The sequence below is a fragment of the Trichinella spiralis genome (genome assembly GCF_000181795.1).
Source record: "Trichinella spiralis strain ISS 195 chromosome Unknown Scfld1557, whole genome shotgun sequence".
Taxonomy (NCBI): domain Eukaryota; kingdom Metazoa; phylum Nematoda; class Enoplea; order Trichinellida; family Trichinellidae; genus Trichinella; species Trichinella spiralis.
In genome coordinates this window covers 365842-380972 of record NW_003528496.1, presented here as the reverse complement: position 1 = coordinate 380972, position 15131 = coordinate 365842, and the positions used below count along the sequence as shown (strand labels likewise).

Sequence of the window (15131 nt, the reverse complement as noted above, 5' to 3'; positions counted from 1 at the left end):
CTGCCGCATCATGCCGTGTATGAGAAGGGGACCTCTGAATTGTTTTCGAAGGGTCCGCACGGTTTCGGGACATTTCCCTGAACGACCTGCTGGATACTGGATCGAAACTCCAAGCGGATTTATTGGGAATCTTAATCCGCTTTTGGCGGTACCGAATCCGCTTACAAGCGGACATTCAGAAAATGTACCTGGAAGTCGCTCTCCACGAAGCGGACAGAGACGTTTGCAGGTTCTTGTGGTCAGAACCTGGAGAGAAGAAGCCCCCAAAGATATACCGGTTGACCCAAGTATGCTTCGGCCTAACTTGCTCGCCTTATTTAACTATGCAGACGATCCGATGGCATGCGGAAAAACACCAAGCTGAATGCGCTGCAGCACTCAGCGACCTGCTCCCCAACATGTCCGTCGACGATTTGGTCGTCAGTTGCGACAGCGTCGCAGGCGCAAGGAGAATCGCGAAAGAAGCGACCGAACTGCTGGGGAAAGGAGGTTTTCATCTAGCCAAATGGGCGAGTAATTCACCAGCCGCAGTGGATGGAATTCCTGCCAAGGATCAGGAACCCAGTGACGCAAGTCGGCATTGGAAAATGCTGGGGATCTTTTGGCAGAGGGAATCCGACCTGTTGACTTTTCGCCCACCGGAACGGGTGGCGGAGTTCCCGGACACGAAGAGAGGCGTGTTGAAAGCACTAGCCTCGGTCTTCGATCCGTTGGGTTGCTTGGCGCCATACACGGTGAGGGCGAAAATCATCATCCAACTGCTGTGGCAATGTGGGGTCGCATGGGACGACCCGTTGCCACCTGAAACGAAAGCCCAGTGGCGGCCTTGAAAGGAAGAACTGCCCGACATATCCAGGATCGTCATGGAGCGAGCACTAGTCCAAGTCCCGCTGACGACCATCACCAGGCTGGAACTGCATGGATTTGCAGACGCCTCTGGAAAAGCATACGGCACTGTCGTGTACCTCCGTCTGACGCACAGCGATGGGCGAGTAGAAACTCGCTTAGTGGCGGCGAAATCACGAGTGAAGATTTCCAAAGGGTTGATCACCAGATCAGTGAGGTCACTGATCTTGGTGGAGCCAGCCGAATCATCGTGATGGACCAGGGTCGATCTGGGGGGAGGCTGTTGGAAACTGAAGGCATCAAATACTTGACCATCAGAATGGTGGGGGGTACGGTATGATGAGTACAGGAAGAGTGTGACGAGGAAGCGTGAAGAAGCTGCGATTTTTGTCAGCGATCTCCTTACTGTGCTGTGTGATTGTCATTGGTTTTTGTGTGGTGCTTAGTCTGTGTTCATTTGTGTCCATTGATAAGTGCTCACCTTCGTTGAATAAAACCGGTGTCCACTGTTTTTGTCTTATTTTGCTACACGTTCGTGAACGAACGTGGGCCGCATTGCGGTTAGGCCATCATAATTGATTTGACCTGCCGCCGAAGCAAAATCTACAGTCCACTGACTCGTTGGCTACACAACTCTGTCGCCAACCACTGCTGATTTGCATTCTGCTTAAAGTACACCACTTTTGTCACCTTCGAATTCCAACTTGGCAATAAAAGAAAAAAGAATAAAAATCCACTGACACAATAATTACAAAATGGTAAACAAGTACCCCTTGAATAGTTAACATCAGAGTATGCTGAACCGATTTTTCCAGGTCAAAAATATTTTTGATCATTCCTAAAGATCCATCCAAACTCACATTTGCAAAAACCATCCATCACTGAAATTTACCATCTCTTCCGGGACCATTAACAGCAGCAGCCACGACAATTCGAATATTATAATTTCTTCTTTGCTACCGTCTCGTGCTAAAATACAAAAGCATTTGTCCATTCAACCCAAAAATGCTATATACGTAAGTTAAATTCAAAGAAAGGGTAAATATTCGCTCAACCTATAACCATCACGTTAGGTAAAATATTCTTTGAAATGACGTTGTTGCAAATTTCTTCGTTGTATTTTAGAACTGATTTTAAAATTTTTCTCAAAACATTCGCTCGTAAACGCCACTCTCTTTGTTCATAATTTGCATCTTTAAAAACTTCCATCCATGCATCATTAAAATAATTCGAATCTCTTAAAAACAGCATGATTAACACAGAAAAAAGAAAGCATTAAACAATTACATAACACGCAAGGCATCAATAAAAGCACGTCCACTTGTTAGCTCATTGAGTTCAATATGTGTCACATTTGCCTGCAAAGACATCATCTAAAAACAAAATCTTATACCGTCACAAAATATTGCGCATTCTAAATATAAAACCTACCCATTTTAAAAGGCAGTCATAATCATGCTCTATGTTTGTAGAATCACTGGACATTTTGAAAAATTGCATTCACAAAAAATCTAAAATGCATAATAATATATGTAAACGCACCATTTTCCAAAAAGTCAATTTGAAAAAATGTACAAAACAGCAAAACATGTCAGTTAACCATAAATAAAATTTTAATAAAACCACGCAATGAAGCATCACCTAAATTAACATGATGAACTGAAAAATATATCGACATTACATAAGTTTCAGTAAAAACAGCAAAAACACACAAAAGCGCACTACTTCATGCACACGCACCAATACTTTATTTTGCAACGTAATCAAGTAGAAAAGAAATTGTTGGGGACAAAAGAGACTTAACTGAATGAAAGTGCAAGCTCAGGAACAGATACAAACGTGCTAGGTTAACTCACAACACAATAAATAAATACAAACGTACAAAACAGATTGTTTATCACTGGCACGACAGTCCAAATCACACACTCCTCACTGCCAACGTTACCTCTTTGCATTAGCACTCAATTACCGTATGCTACCGTAACCTAAATTCAGGTACAGTGCAACACCGTTCATTGACGAATAATTTCCAACATAGATACTGTGATAGCGACAGTGACAACAAACATTGCATTACATGTCATTTTCATCTTCCCTTTTCTTGCCCATTTTTATTTATAATTATTAATCAAATCAGTTACTAATTACGATATTTCATCACTATTTAAATACCGTTTTAGAGTGAAGACAGAGTTGGCATTAACATGTGTATGTTATATATGTTGAGAAATGTTTTCTTTATACTTGCTCATCGGCGCTTGAACTTCCCATGATCAAAAAACATTGTTTCTGGCACAAAACCAATAGTTACGTAAAGCCAGCTACCCCCTTCCCCTATTTTTTGACGGTGAACAATGGAATCGCAATTAAGCGATCAAAGGGTCAGCGACCATGCTGCAAACCTGTCACAACTCGGTGGTCAGTTGCTGCCAATGCGTCAAAGTGAAATGTTGTTGACAGCGCAACTGTCTAGATTGATTGAGCCGCACAGGTCAGATATTACGCCGGTTACGGTGCTCCGCAGAGATTTAGGCCACCAGACGCAAAGTCAGTTGAACTAACATGTATAAATACGAGGAGGAAGGAGAGATAACACAAACGAGAATGCTAACTTTTCAGATGCTTGAATCGCTCTTCAACTCAATAAAATTGTATTAAATTGAATTCTACGATACCCATTAATTACATGGATCCTTCATAAATAGAAAGATACAGTCCCCTTACAAAATTATCTACAAGTTTGAACGGAATATATGCATATATAAGAACTGCATTTTTTTAATGTTTATAGTTTATTAAAAGAAGTAAAATCATGGAATTGTGTATTCACATTTTTGAGATATTCATTGATTTTTTATTGTTTGATGATTTGAAATAATTTTGTAAGCTTGGCTTATATGCAGATTTTTCAGGCGCCCAGCGGCATTGTGTGCTCTTGGTACGGTCATTCGACTGCACTCGCGCGTTCTCCACGTTTTGCTGTTTGTTTTGTGGCTTTCTCATAGTTTAGTTTTACTCATAAACATTACCGGTGACCAGTGAAAAGCAATATGTATTTGCCTAAAAACGCAACAGTCCTAACTTAAAGAAGCTGCATAAGCATCAAATCGTGCATTCCAATTCTACAGAAGTTTGAAAAAGTCATATATCGTAATTCAACATCAACAAACTGTTATGAAAACCATACTTCATTGTTGTGCTTTATACGAAAGACATTATTTAATATTTTAAACAGACATCATTTAAACATACAATATGTTGGCGACGCAAATATGCCAACTGGCAGTGGACTGTATTCTTAATGATTTTCAGCGCGCAGTTCGGATTGACACACAGCAGAGCCGAAGAGCCATGGTCGATGCAATGAAAACAATCACAAGTTGATGCTCAAACTTTATTGTGATTAAGGACGAGACAGACTCGATACCAACGAATGAGGGTCGCACGTTCAGATCGTAGTTTCGTCTGCGATGCTCGCACTCCACTTTATCACGCGCTCGCACACGATAAGATGCGTAAAATCTTAATGTGTTGATCGGTGGCAAATGCCGTTCCGATAAAATGCCGCACTGTTGATCTTCAGGTACTGGGATTACTGTACCTTCCGTTTCCAACAGCTTCCCCCCCGATGGACAAAGTCCATCAATCCGCTCCTGGTTCCAGCAGCACCAGAGAACGCACCGACCTGGTTACCAGGCCGCGAGCCGTTTGGAGCTTGGCTGATCGAGCCATACCATCGCGTGAACAAAACAGCTCCACGATTCTTCCAAACGGTGCCCGGCTCCGGGGAATGTTTGGTTCGATGATTAATACCACATCGCCAATCCGCGGCCTTTCCTGCACTTTGCGCCACTTCCCTCGAGACGAAAGCGTCACGAGATATTCCCGCTTCCAGCGTGTCCATAGATGGTTGACCAGCTTCCTTTGGTACCGCCATCTCCGGTGCAACCGAGACAAAACTCGGTTGTCGCCTTGCACCTGCTTGCCGTCGCAGTCTCTGTCAGGCAGCGACGAGAGTTCCCGACCAATCAGGAAATGAGCCGGCGTCAGCGCCAGCTGATCATCCGGCCTGTCGCTTACAATCGTCAGCGGACGGTCATTGATCCTTGCTTCAATCTCGCACAGTACCGTGCGAAGTTCGTCAGGCTTCGCGTGACACCGCCCAAGGACTTTACTGAGCGCTACCTTGATCGATCTGACCAAACGCTCCCAATAACCGCCGCACCACGGAGCTCGTTCCGTGATAAATTTCCATTCGATTCCTTTCTTGGCCAGATGGTCTTGGACCACCTTCCAGTCGCAGCTGTTGCACAACGGCTTTAGGAACCGACTGGCCAAATGGAACGTTTGGAAATTATCCGACTGCAGCAGCCGGGGACGACCTCTTCGAGAGATGAACCGCCGCAGCGCTCTCAAAAAGCTGTCCACCGTCATGTCTGGAACCAGTTCCAGATGGATGGCCCTCACAACCATGCACGTGAAAATGCACACGTACATTTTGACCAACGTCAACGTTTTGCCGTCACACCTCGCCATAATGGGTCCGGCAAAGTCCACGCCGACGTGTACGAAGGGCCCGACTGGCTCCGTTCTTTCCGGTGGCAGTTCAGCCATTTGTTGTTCAAATGGCCTCGCAGTCACCCGTCGACAGACCACGCATTTCCTCACCACCTCCTTAACCGCGCTTCTTCCCCTGGTGATCCAGAACCTTTTCCGAGTCGCGGCCAGAGTTTGGTCTATTCCAGCGTGCAGCTGTTGCTCATGGACCTGCTGAATCAGCAGCTTCACTACTCCGTCACCGTGTGGGAGTAGCATCGGATTCCTGGTTTCTCGAGGCAACTCAGAGAAAGCCAGACGACCACCCACGCGCAAGATTCCAGCTTCGTCCAAGTAGGGATTGAACTGCTGGAGATCCTTCCTGCGGTGACTCCCTGGTCCGTATGCGCTCACTTGGACTTGCCTGATCCAAGTTTTCTCAGCTTCCCGCAACTCAGGCACGGTCAGGCCACGGGCCTTTCGTCGCAGCTCCATTGGCAATCTTGCATTGTAGATGAACCGCAGGCACCACGCAGTGACCCGTACCAACCTTCCATAGCTGCTGTACCGCGCCACATCCATGACCGACCAAAGGTCAAATTTCACTGAGGCGGTCATGACTAAAGCCGTTTTTCGGCTTTCCAACGCCATGTTTTCTGGAGTCTTCCCGTGGCCGATCTTCAACCTTGGCCACGCACCCTCATTCAGCTGGAGCCACCTGGGTCCTGAGTGCCACAGGCTTCCAGCTGCCAACTTAGAAAGAGGGCATCCTCTGCTCGCTAAATCCGCCGGGTTGTCTTGCGTTGGGCAATACCGCCACGAATCAGGGGAAATGATCTCCTGGATTTCTCGCACCCGATTCGAGACGAACGGCTTCCATCGCTGCGCGTCGCTTCGTATCCAGCACAGGGCCATTGAACTGTCGCTCCAGCAGAAGCAGCTCCTGATCGGTAAGTCTGCTTCCCGTTTCACATAGGAAACCAAGCGAGCACAAAGTAGAGCTGCCATCAGTTCCAACCTGGGCAGACCCAACTTCTTTATCGGTGCCACCCTAGACTTCGCAGCGATGAACCGGACTTCCACCTTGCCGTTCCCATGCACCAAACGCAAGTAAACTACGGCCCCGTACGCGCTGCCAGACGCGTCGGCGAAACCATGGAGGTCCATATAGGCCACTTCCATGAGCGAGCATTGAATGCAAGCCCGATCGATGCTGACTTGAGACAGATCAGCGAGCTCACCTTTCCAGTTCCTCCACACAGCCGCGACTGGAACCGGCAACGGGTCATCCCAAGAGGTTCCCTCCTGCCACAGCAACTGGAGCAACATCTTCGCCCGAACGGTAAATGGTGTCAAATACCCGAGCGGATCGAAGATTGTTGCAGCCAGGCTCAGAAGAGTCCTCTTGGTGTCCTGTGCCTCCGCGTCGATTTTCAGCTGCCGGAATGAGAGTTGATCCGACTTTGTATCCCACAAGACGCCTAGCGTCTTCCAAAGTCGACCTGCCGGCTTCGGATCCTTTCCGAAAGGCAGTGCTCCGTCGTATCCCACGACACTGGAGCAATTACTGACGAACCCAGTCAGATTGAATCCACCCTTTCCGAACAGACTCTTTGACTCCTGTACCAACTTCTTCGCCACTTCGATGCTGTCGCAACTGAGGACGAGGTCGTCGACATACATGTTCGAGGTGATCAATCTGGCCGTCTTGTCACCCGCATGCTGACTCTTCTCGGCATGCGTCCGGATGGTCTGAATAGCGAGGAACGGCGAGCAAGTCAGCCTGAAGCACACTTGCTTCAACCGATACTCCCTTGGAGCCTTTCCTCCTCTAGCGCCTCTCCAAAGGAACCTACATGCGTCCCGGTCTTCCGGATGAAGACCCACCTGCAGATACATCTTCTCGATGTCTGCCTGTACTCCGACCCGGAAGCGACGAAAACGCAGCAGGATTCCCATCAGATCGACGTGGAGATTCGGTCCGGACTCCAACTGATCGTTCAGCGAGGTTCCTCGGTGCACCGCCGAACCGTCGAACAATATTCGACATTTCCGACCCGTGGTGCCTTGCTGGTACACAGCATGGTGAGGCAGGTACCACGTTTTTCCAGGCGTCTTTGATGCCGGTGCTTCCTCAGCCCATCCGTTGTCAAAGTACGACTGCATGACAGTCGTGTAGTCTTCGTCAAGTCCGGAATCTCTGCTCAGCCGTTTTTCCAGGGATCGGTATCGCCGAATTGCCGTGGCGTAGTTCTTCGGCAAGCTGGCCATGCCAGGTTTCCACAGCAGTCCCACTGAGTACCGGTTTCCGTCAAAGGATAGGGATTCTTTGAATCGCCGCTCCATCTCAGTCTGACCGGACTCAGTCTCCGGAGGGAGGATGCCAATTGCTTCCAACTCCCAGAACTTCCGGAGGGCTGCATTCAGACTGTCATCCGTTCTGATACAGTGGACTCTGTATTCCCGTTCCCTTGATAATGCCGCCGGACCGCAGATTATCCATCCGAACCGGGTCTCCACGGCTACCGGGTCACCATCTCCACCACGGATCACCTGCCTTCCAAGGAAGCGGAAATAGCTGTCCAATCCGATGATGACATGGACTGGTGTCAGTTCTCCGACCTCCCTCGTCAGGTTCAGATTCTGGAGATGAGGCCAATCCTCTGGAGACACTGGTGTCTGCCAAAGATCTTCGCAGAGTACCGGGGCTGTCATCGCTTCCAGTTCGTACCTTTCCCCAGCGTGTTCTCCGCTGACAGGGCTGAGCCAAAGGCGAACCAACCTGGATGTTTGGCAGCTGATTCTCGAGCCACGCAGAAAGAAATTGGGTGAATTTCACCTGCCAACTTGAGCTCGTCTGCGACGTCTTGTCGCACCAGAGATCGCTCACCTCCGGTGTCGAACAAGCAGTTGACCAAGCGTTTCCGCCCGTGGGCACCGTAAGCTACAGCCTTAATCACCTGTAAACGACTCCAGCCGTGCTCAGTGGTAGCAATGTTCACCTGGGCCTTCTTTGGTTCCTCTCCTTGCCTGCCTTCGGTCAAGAGTGATCAGAGTTGCACTCCCCGGATGTCGACCTGCCAGATGTGGCAGGGTGACCCATCCGATCCGGGCAATTCCTTTTGATATGCCCATGCTTCTGGCAGTAGAAACACCGACCAACCCATTGTGCCGTCCTCGTCTTCGCTTGACGCGTTGGTCGTCCCAACTCTGATGTCTCTGTCGTTCGTGGCGATTCTTCGCACACGTCGAACCGATCTGCAACGACAGTATGGAGAAACGCCGCACCGTCGTGCTTTCGCCTGGGAGGGCTGTTTCGACGTTTGGCGTCGGGCTTTGTGGGCTTGGCGAGTTCTGATCTATCTGACCGCGACTCTTCCAAGAGTTGAGCTTGTTCTCCCATGAATTGCAGGTATTCCGACAAGTCAACGGCCATCGTTTCATTCGCCTTCGTTTTTTCATCCCACTTGATCCGAACCGGTGTCGGAAGGCGATCACGACTGATTGCAATCGTGATCTCAGCTGCGGACAGCTCACCTTCTCGTAGACCACCTTTCCTTGGATCCTTGCCCAGAGCAGTCAATGCGTCGATTGTCCGTCTCAGATGGTCGTATTGTGAGCGCAGACCTACGTCCTTATGTGGCGCTTGCACGAGTTTCTTGATTTGACGCCGGATCGCCTTGGCCGGTCGATCGAATTCTTCGCGCAGGCGATTCAATGCCACCTCATATCAGCATTGCTGCTAGATAGGCTGCTGATTACATCCGCTGCTTTGCCGGTTAAGCAGCCACGGAGGTAGGTCAGTTTCGCTGCGTTGGACAAGTCTTTTCGCTGATGGACGCGATAATCAAACTGGTCCCAAAACGCACGAAACTCCGTGAAGTCTCCGCTGAACTTGGGCAGATCGCATCTCGGCAGTCGTGCTGCAAGTTCATGGATAGAGGTCGTAGCCGGCACCATTTCAGGTCCTGATCTTAACGCAATTCCCTGGTCATCCAGTCGTGCGGGATAATCACTCCCCTTCGACTGCATCAGAGCCAGCGCTCGGACTTTGCGCTCTCTGAATCCTTTCCGATACTTTGACCAGTCTTCTTCCGCCATCCTTCGTTCTTCCTCTTCAAGGCTTAATTCGAACTCCACCTGAAGAGCGTCTGTCTCCCGGTAAAGTCTCTCGATCTTCGATTTCCAAGACTTCCACTGGTCCTACGCACAACTGATCAAGCTCTTCAAAGAGCCGATTCAGGCGTTCCTTGCAGATGATCAGCTTCTTCGAATTTTCTCTTACTCTAGTCGACATGACTGCTTCAGTCGTTCTATCCATAGGTCGCTGGTTCGACTCCGGCTCGGAGGACCAAATGTTGGCGACGCAAATATGCCAACTGGCAGTGGACTGTATTCTTAATGATTTTCAGCGCGCAGTTCGGATTGACACACAGCAGAACCGAAGAGCCGTGGTCGATGCAATGAAAACAATCACAAGTTGATGCTCAAACTTTATTGTGATTAAGGACGAGACAGACTCGATACCAATGCAGCGGACACGGACCGAACTAATGAGATCTTTCCTGCAGAAAATGAAGGCGAAGAACACTGAAGCTACAGTATGAAGAATAATACATGAAGATCGGAAGAGCAGTACGGTAAGGGTTGTTTACAAGAGTGTTGGCAAGTTGCCAAGAGTGTGTGCTTGTGTTTTACATCGTCGTCGATCCTGGTTTCCGATTGTCTAATAAAGTATATACTCATTGCTTGTTCTTTTGTTGTCGCAATGCCATCAGGAAAGCGCGAGACTGAGCGAAAGGGAAATGCACCAGTCAATACCGGCCCGTCGCCAAATAGCGATGGACTCGCCAATAACACGGTGGAGGAAGTTAACGAGCTTGTTCAAGGGAGCGACTCGTTACACCAACGAATGAGGGTCGCACGTTCAGATCGTAGTTTCGTCTGCGATGCTCGCACTACACTTCATCACGCGCTCGCACACGATAAGATGCGTAAAATCTTAATGTGTTGATCGGTGGCAAATGCCGTTCCGATAAAATGCCGCACTGTTGATCTTCAGGTACTGGGATTACTGTACCTTCCGTTTCCAACACAATAATCATTTAACTGGTATCTTGCTTGTAAAATCATTGTTTTATTCTACTATAATTTAATTTTAAGTTACTTTCGTCGAATTATTTCATAGTTAATTAAGTTACATTTTTAATTCTTACACTTCATTTTTATACTGTTATTCACCGGCATATTTATGCCGCTTACACGAGAAGAGTATTTACTTGGATATTATTTCAATGTGTGAAATGGGTTCGTTTAAGCGTTATGTTTAAACTAAAAATGTAAAATAATTTTTTAACATTAAATATAAGCACACTGCTACGTATTATGCTGTGTAACGTGTCGGACTTTGCTTTCAACGGTTTTCTATCTTCGGCGCGTTCTGATGCAGATGAGCGTGTGTTAGGCATTACGTGTCAACAACAAGACGTAATGTGTAAGATTACTGTTTATTAAACAGTACATATAGTACAGGAAACCACAGAGAATGTAAGAACGAGGCAAACAATAACAGTGAGAACCAAGTCACCGAGAGAGAAGATTAGCAAACTTTTCCAGCGGTCCAAAACCAACACAACTACGTCATCACCGGCTACTGCTGATCTTCACGTATCAGCCGGTTTACGGTAGTTCTTATCCGATGTTACCGTCATCTGAAATTACAAATATAATCTACAACAAATGAGACGTTTGTTACAACTGTATTGCAAAAAATTAAATTTTTCTGTATTTTAAAGGCAGTCAGTGCAAATGTTCAGCAAAAATAGCTAATTTTAATTATTCCTGAAAATTAATACACGGTGCAAAACGCTTCTTTTCAATATTTGCTGCATTTTGTATGCTGTTGATGTTCACTGTTTATTGTAAATGATGAAGTAAAAAACTTTTTTAAAATTTAAATATTTTAGGCTGTTGCTGAAATGTCTTCATTGGAGGAATACTATGAAATAAAGGACTTTCACTGTTCAACAGATTTTGATAAACTGACGCGTGACATTGAAGAGAAGATTGAAAAATTGAATTCTGAAATAATTTCGAAAAATGATAACGTATGTTTACAGTTGAATTATATTGAAAGAATAGTATATAATTTTTCACTAATTAAGTTGCCTTACGTTATTGAATTGAATGTTAATGGGAAATTTTGTAGTAGTATTGTTTAATGCTGCAGTATTTAATTAAATTTGCTCTTGTATAATACAGTGTAAAATTTTTTAGACGATAGTAATAATGTTGCTAACGATATCAGTTGTTTATTTTTAAAAGTAATTTTCTTATTTGAAAATTCTTGTTCATTTAACTTCATTTACAGATTCAAAGTGGATTGGTGAATTCATTCAATGTTCAGTTTCAAGGAAAAGAACTAAAAATTGGTTATTATGATTTTTCAAAATATTTTAAAAATGAAAAATCGCAACAATTGGCTTTTTATAATGCGAAAGTTGATTATCCATTTGAAAGGATAAAAAATCTTCTTTATGACAGGAGTGGATTTGAATTTTTTTTAAATAATACATACGTGCGTTATTATGGCATCGAAAAATATGTGGAAATTGTTTCAGAAACAGTTTTGAAAGGTGAATATGAAAGCATTAGCTTTTCCAAAGTTATACTTTCTGCTGCTCTTACTGCATGTATAAATATCAAATGGTAAAGGTATTTTATTCAGTTTGATTTACTTTTTAAATGTTTGAATAATTCATTATATTCTATTTTGTTGATTATTATGAATACGTTTCTAGTGAAATTCCTTTTTTTGTGTGGTCTAAAGAAGGCTGCATGGGATTTTGCCAAAATTTTCACACACGAACTTATTTTGAACCTTTATTCATAGCCAAATCATTGGACAGCTCATGCATGGAATATGTGGAATCTCTTGCTTCAAAATTGGTGCGTAATTTTGTATTGTTGTTTAAATTATTTTTACAGAGATTTAAATTTATTGCATAGTTTCACGGTTTTTCTTTGTGTTCTGTGCGTTTGCCCAGTCAAGTGACAGAATTGAATACAGTATTTTTCACTGATTGTTGGTTAGAAAATTGCATGTTCGATCTGAATTGCAGAATTGTGAAAGAGCTTACATTTCCTTAGTAAATTAAGTATTCATTTGTTTAATGTTTGAATATTCATTGAATGTTTTAGTTTAAAAATTAACGAACAATCCTACAGGTTCACAGTTGAGATGATTTTCACGTGGAATGGTTCAAATCGTTCATTGTCTGTTTGTCAATATCAGTGTATTCATGGACTTTCTGCAAGTTGTGCTTTGCGTGATTGCAGATTTTTATATTTAATTTTGAAGTGCTCATCGTCGCCAGAAAAACCAAGTAATCGTTTGTTTAATTATTATTTTTTTGAAAATAAAATCTATGGAACAGTTTACGCCTTACATTCGCCGTCACATATGCCTGATGGGCCTGTCTTTTTGAATGCTTCTGTTGAAATGAACAATGAATTGGTTAATTCACATTGTAAGTTTGTATGAAAATTGTTCATATATAATTCTATATATTTGTATTTTATATATTAAATTTATAAAGTTGTTTCACATTTCAGTATATTTTTTGCTATAGTATATATTATGCAATTATGTGGGCTTTGTTTTTCAAACTTTGAAATGAATTTTTCTGTTAGTCGAATATCATGAATATGAATGTTTAATTTATTGATTTGATTATTACTTTTTTTGATACGTTTATTTTGGAACTCAAGTTTGAGGGGTCAGTTGTGCAGTGCTTTATGTTAAACAACTTGCATTCATACTGCTTGCGTCGAAGAAACAGCAGATATATCCCATATCGATTCCATTGTTTGCATAAGTGAGGTATTTTTTTGATGCGTGTACATATGCTTACTGGTGGACTAGTTACTTTGTGAAACGTTTGTTATAATGTGAAATGAAGTCTTATAATGTGGGTTTTTGATAGCAAAATTGTGAAGTTACAAGCACAATTTTCTTCTGCTTTCCATCACCGGTAGCATTCAATTAATTTTCTGGTTATGTTTTATTTTTCATTATTTTATTTGATTTTATTTATAATGGTTGTATTTGTAAATTAATTAAATTTAATTGTTGGTAATTTAAGTAACTTACTTCTGATTCTACAATTATGGATTTGTTATTACAGATGATGTTCTTGATGAAATCATCAAATATGAAATAGCTTTTGTCTTTAAAGAAAATGACAATTACATCGATCTTCCTCGTGAATTCAGTTTTGTTCCTGGGTTCAAAGAAGTTCAAGTATGTGTTTGCCCTTGTGAATGTAAAATGACAATTTTATCTTTATTTTAAAGTGTAATATTATAAAAAGATTTCTTGTTCAAACTATCCACCTCGTTTTTATTTGAATGAATTTAAACGACTATACAGAAAATTGATATAGGCGATGTGTGTATAAATTAAAAAATTGTAAGTAAACATCATTTATAATGACTCTTCCGTTTTTGCAGGAGATTATAAGCAATTCTAAAGGATTAGCTGGAAGACTTTCATTAGCAATTTTTTGTCTCTTGTTGATTGATGAAAAATTAGTAGCTGTCTTTTGGAAAGAATTTGTTTGCCGTTTATTTAACCATATGCGTAATATAAATTTTTTACATAACTGCGACAGGTAATTTGCATTCTTTATTTCCTTTTGTTTTACTTTTTATCAAGTAAATTTCATTTTTAAAGTGAAGTTTACGTGTCACAAAAAGATAATTTATGGCCACTGCAATATAAGTTCGAGGTGAGATTTGAATCACTATTAGGATAATTTCATTTAAGTTTTATTTTGTTATTCAAATAGATGTTAAATTTCTGCTTGCAAAACATGCGTGCAGAGCGTGAACTGCAGTCGAAAAGCAGTTCAGAATTTTTTAATTGTTATGAAAATGCAGAAGAAGTTCGACGTGACTTGCATCCGGAAGGACGTCTCAAACCGCATGATACAAATATGCTGATCAAACATCCAGAAGAGCACGTTTATGAACCAATTTTGCGTGTAAATGAATTTCAATGAATCAAACTGTTTAACCGAATGTAAACAATTATTTTTAAAATGCCATTTAATGTATATGTACATGAAATTAACAGGTGTAATATTCTAAGGAAATATGCTCTCATAAAATAGATATGTGCTTTATGAAATAACTTCTTGTAGAGTATATAATTTTGGACAAAAAAGACAAAGTATTGTTTGTTGTTTTTTATTTCTTTGATAGTGTAATAGTATAATTATTATCAGTAATGAATTAGTGAATATAAATTATTAACACTATTTTTGAATTTGATTTACAGTCATCAAGACTTGCAGACTTTATATTTGAATGCGAACTTCATACGCAAATGGGTGATCATCATACTTTTGCCAATCAGGAGGAAAGATTGCAGAATGATTTAAATAAATTACAGAGAAATTTTTTGCTTTCAGACATGCAAGCATTCAAGGTTAGTGTATTAATTATCTGTGGATGCGTATATGTTATTTAATTTTCTTATTTAGTTTTATTCTTCGTTTTTTGACTGTTTGTTTTTGATTTTTTTACAGGCTGCTAATCTGAATTGTTGCTTTGAAGATTTTGTTCGATGGTGTTCGCCTAAAGATATTGAATTCAACGGCAAAGAATGTGCATCTGCTTATAGCTATAATTGATTTTTGTAAAACTTTTTCTTTTTCATTATTGCTGAAATTCCACGTTTCAGGGAA

General features: G+C 42.7%; 5 protein-coding genes across 5 annotated transcripts; 1 reads left to right on the top strand and 4 right to left on the bottom strand.

Moving 5' to 3' along the window:
• Window positions 1–875: 875 nt before the first annotated feature.
• On the bottom strand, window positions 876–1725 carry Tsp_04574 (conserved hypothetical protein). The gene is made up of 3 exons (XM_003369100.1): window positions 1719–1725; window positions 966–1224; window positions 876–936 (listed from the first exon to the last, which is right to left on the bottom strand). Exons 1-3 carry the CDS (start codon window positions 1723–1725, stop codon window positions 876–878), a joined length of 327 nt encoding a protein of 108 aa, XP_003369148.1.
• Window positions 1726–4488: 2763 nt separating this feature from the next.
• Tsp_04573 (Pao retrotransposon peptidase family protein) lies at window positions 4489–8097 on the bottom strand. Its single transcript, XM_003369099.1, has one exon. It carries the CDS (start codon window positions 8095–8097, stop codon window positions 4489–4491), a length of 3609 nt encoding a protein of 1202 aa, XP_003369147.1.
• Window positions 8098–8422: 325 nt separating this feature from the next.
• Window positions 8423–9483, bottom strand: Tsp_04572 (zinc knuckle protein). The gene is made up of 2 exons (XM_003369098.1): window positions 9145–9483; window positions 8423–9106 (listed from the first exon to the last, which is right to left on the bottom strand). Exons 1-2 carry the CDS (start codon window positions 9481–9483, stop codon window positions 8423–8425), a joined length of 1023 nt encoding a protein of 340 aa, XP_003369146.1.
• Window positions 9484–9499: 16 nt separating this feature from the next.
• Tsp_04571 (hypothetical protein) lies at window positions 9500–10128 on the bottom strand. Its single transcript, XM_003369097.1, has 3 exons — window positions 9983–10128; window positions 9815–9947; window positions 9500–9772 (listed from the first exon to the last, which is right to left on the bottom strand). Exons 1-3 carry the CDS (start codon window positions 10126–10128, stop codon window positions 9500–9502), a joined length of 552 nt encoding a protein of 183 aa, XP_003369145.1.
• A 639-nt stretch (window positions 10129–10767) lies between these two features.
• On the top strand, window positions 10768–15077 carry Tsp_04570 (Rab3 GTPase-activating protein catalytic subunit). Its single transcript, XM_003369096.1, has 16 exons — window positions 10768–10869; window positions 10915–11049; window positions 11349–11489; window positions 11547–11592; window positions 11659–11705; window positions 11753–12017; window positions 12212–12347; window positions 12610–12767; window positions 12819–12898; window positions 12997–13012; window positions 13569–13684; window positions 13894–14054; window positions 14117–14171; window positions 14232–14426; window positions 14723–14872; window positions 14973–15077. The coding sequence occupies exons 1-16, from the start codon at window positions 10768–10770 to the stop codon at window positions 15075–15077; spliced, it is 1908 nt and encodes a 635-aa protein (XP_003369144.1).
• Window positions 15078–15131: the final 54 nt, after the last annotated feature.

What these genes read in the sequence shown, in the direction of transcription:
- Tsp_04574 (XM_003369100.1), bottom strand. An exon ending in TCGCTGTGCGTCAGACGGAG is followed by an intron (nt 937 to 965) that starts GTACACGACAGT and finishes ATGCTTTTCCAG; the next exon opens with AGGCGTCTGCAAATCCATGC.
- Tsp_04573 (XM_003369099.1), bottom strand. Translation starts at nt 8,097, where the DNA reads ATGACAGCCCCGGTACTCTGCGAAGATCTTTGGCAGACACCAGTGTCT.
- Tsp_04572 (XM_003369098.1), bottom strand. Translation starts at nt 9,483, where the DNA reads ATGGCGGAAGAAGACTGGTCAAAGTATCGGAAAGGATTCAGAGAGCGC. An exon ending in TAACCGGCAAAGCAGCGGAT is followed by an intron (nt 9,107 to 9,144) that starts GTAATCAGCAGC and finishes TGCTGATATGAG; the next exon opens with GTGGCATTGAATCGCCTGCG.
- Tsp_04571 (XM_003369097.1), bottom strand. Translation starts at nt 10,128, where the DNA reads ATGAGTATATACTTTATTAGACAATCGGAAACCAGGATCGACGACGAT. An exon ending in CATGTATTATTCTTCATACT is followed by an intron (nt 9,948 to 9,982) that starts GTAGCTTCAGTG and finishes CATTTTCTGCAG; the next exon opens with GAAAGATCTCATTAGTTCGG. An exon ending in CGGCTCTTCGGTTCTGCTGT is followed by an intron (nt 9,773 to 9,814) that starts GTGTCAATCCGA and finishes TTAAGAATACAG; the next exon opens with TCCACTGCCAGTTGGCATAT.
- Tsp_04570 (XM_003369096.1), top strand. Translation starts at nt 10,768, where the DNA reads ATGCTGTGTAACGTGTCGGACTTTGCTTTCAACGGTTTTCTATCTTCG. An exon ending in CGGCTACTGCTGATCTTCAC is followed by an intron (nt 11,050 to 11,348) that starts GTATCAGCCGGT and finishes TAAATATTTTAG; the next exon opens with GCTGTTGCTGAAATGTCTTC. An exon ending in TTTTTACATAACTGCGACAG is followed by an intron (nt 14,055 to 14,116) that starts GTAATTTGCATT and finishes TCATTTTTAAAG; the next exon opens with TGAAGTTTACGTGTCACAAA.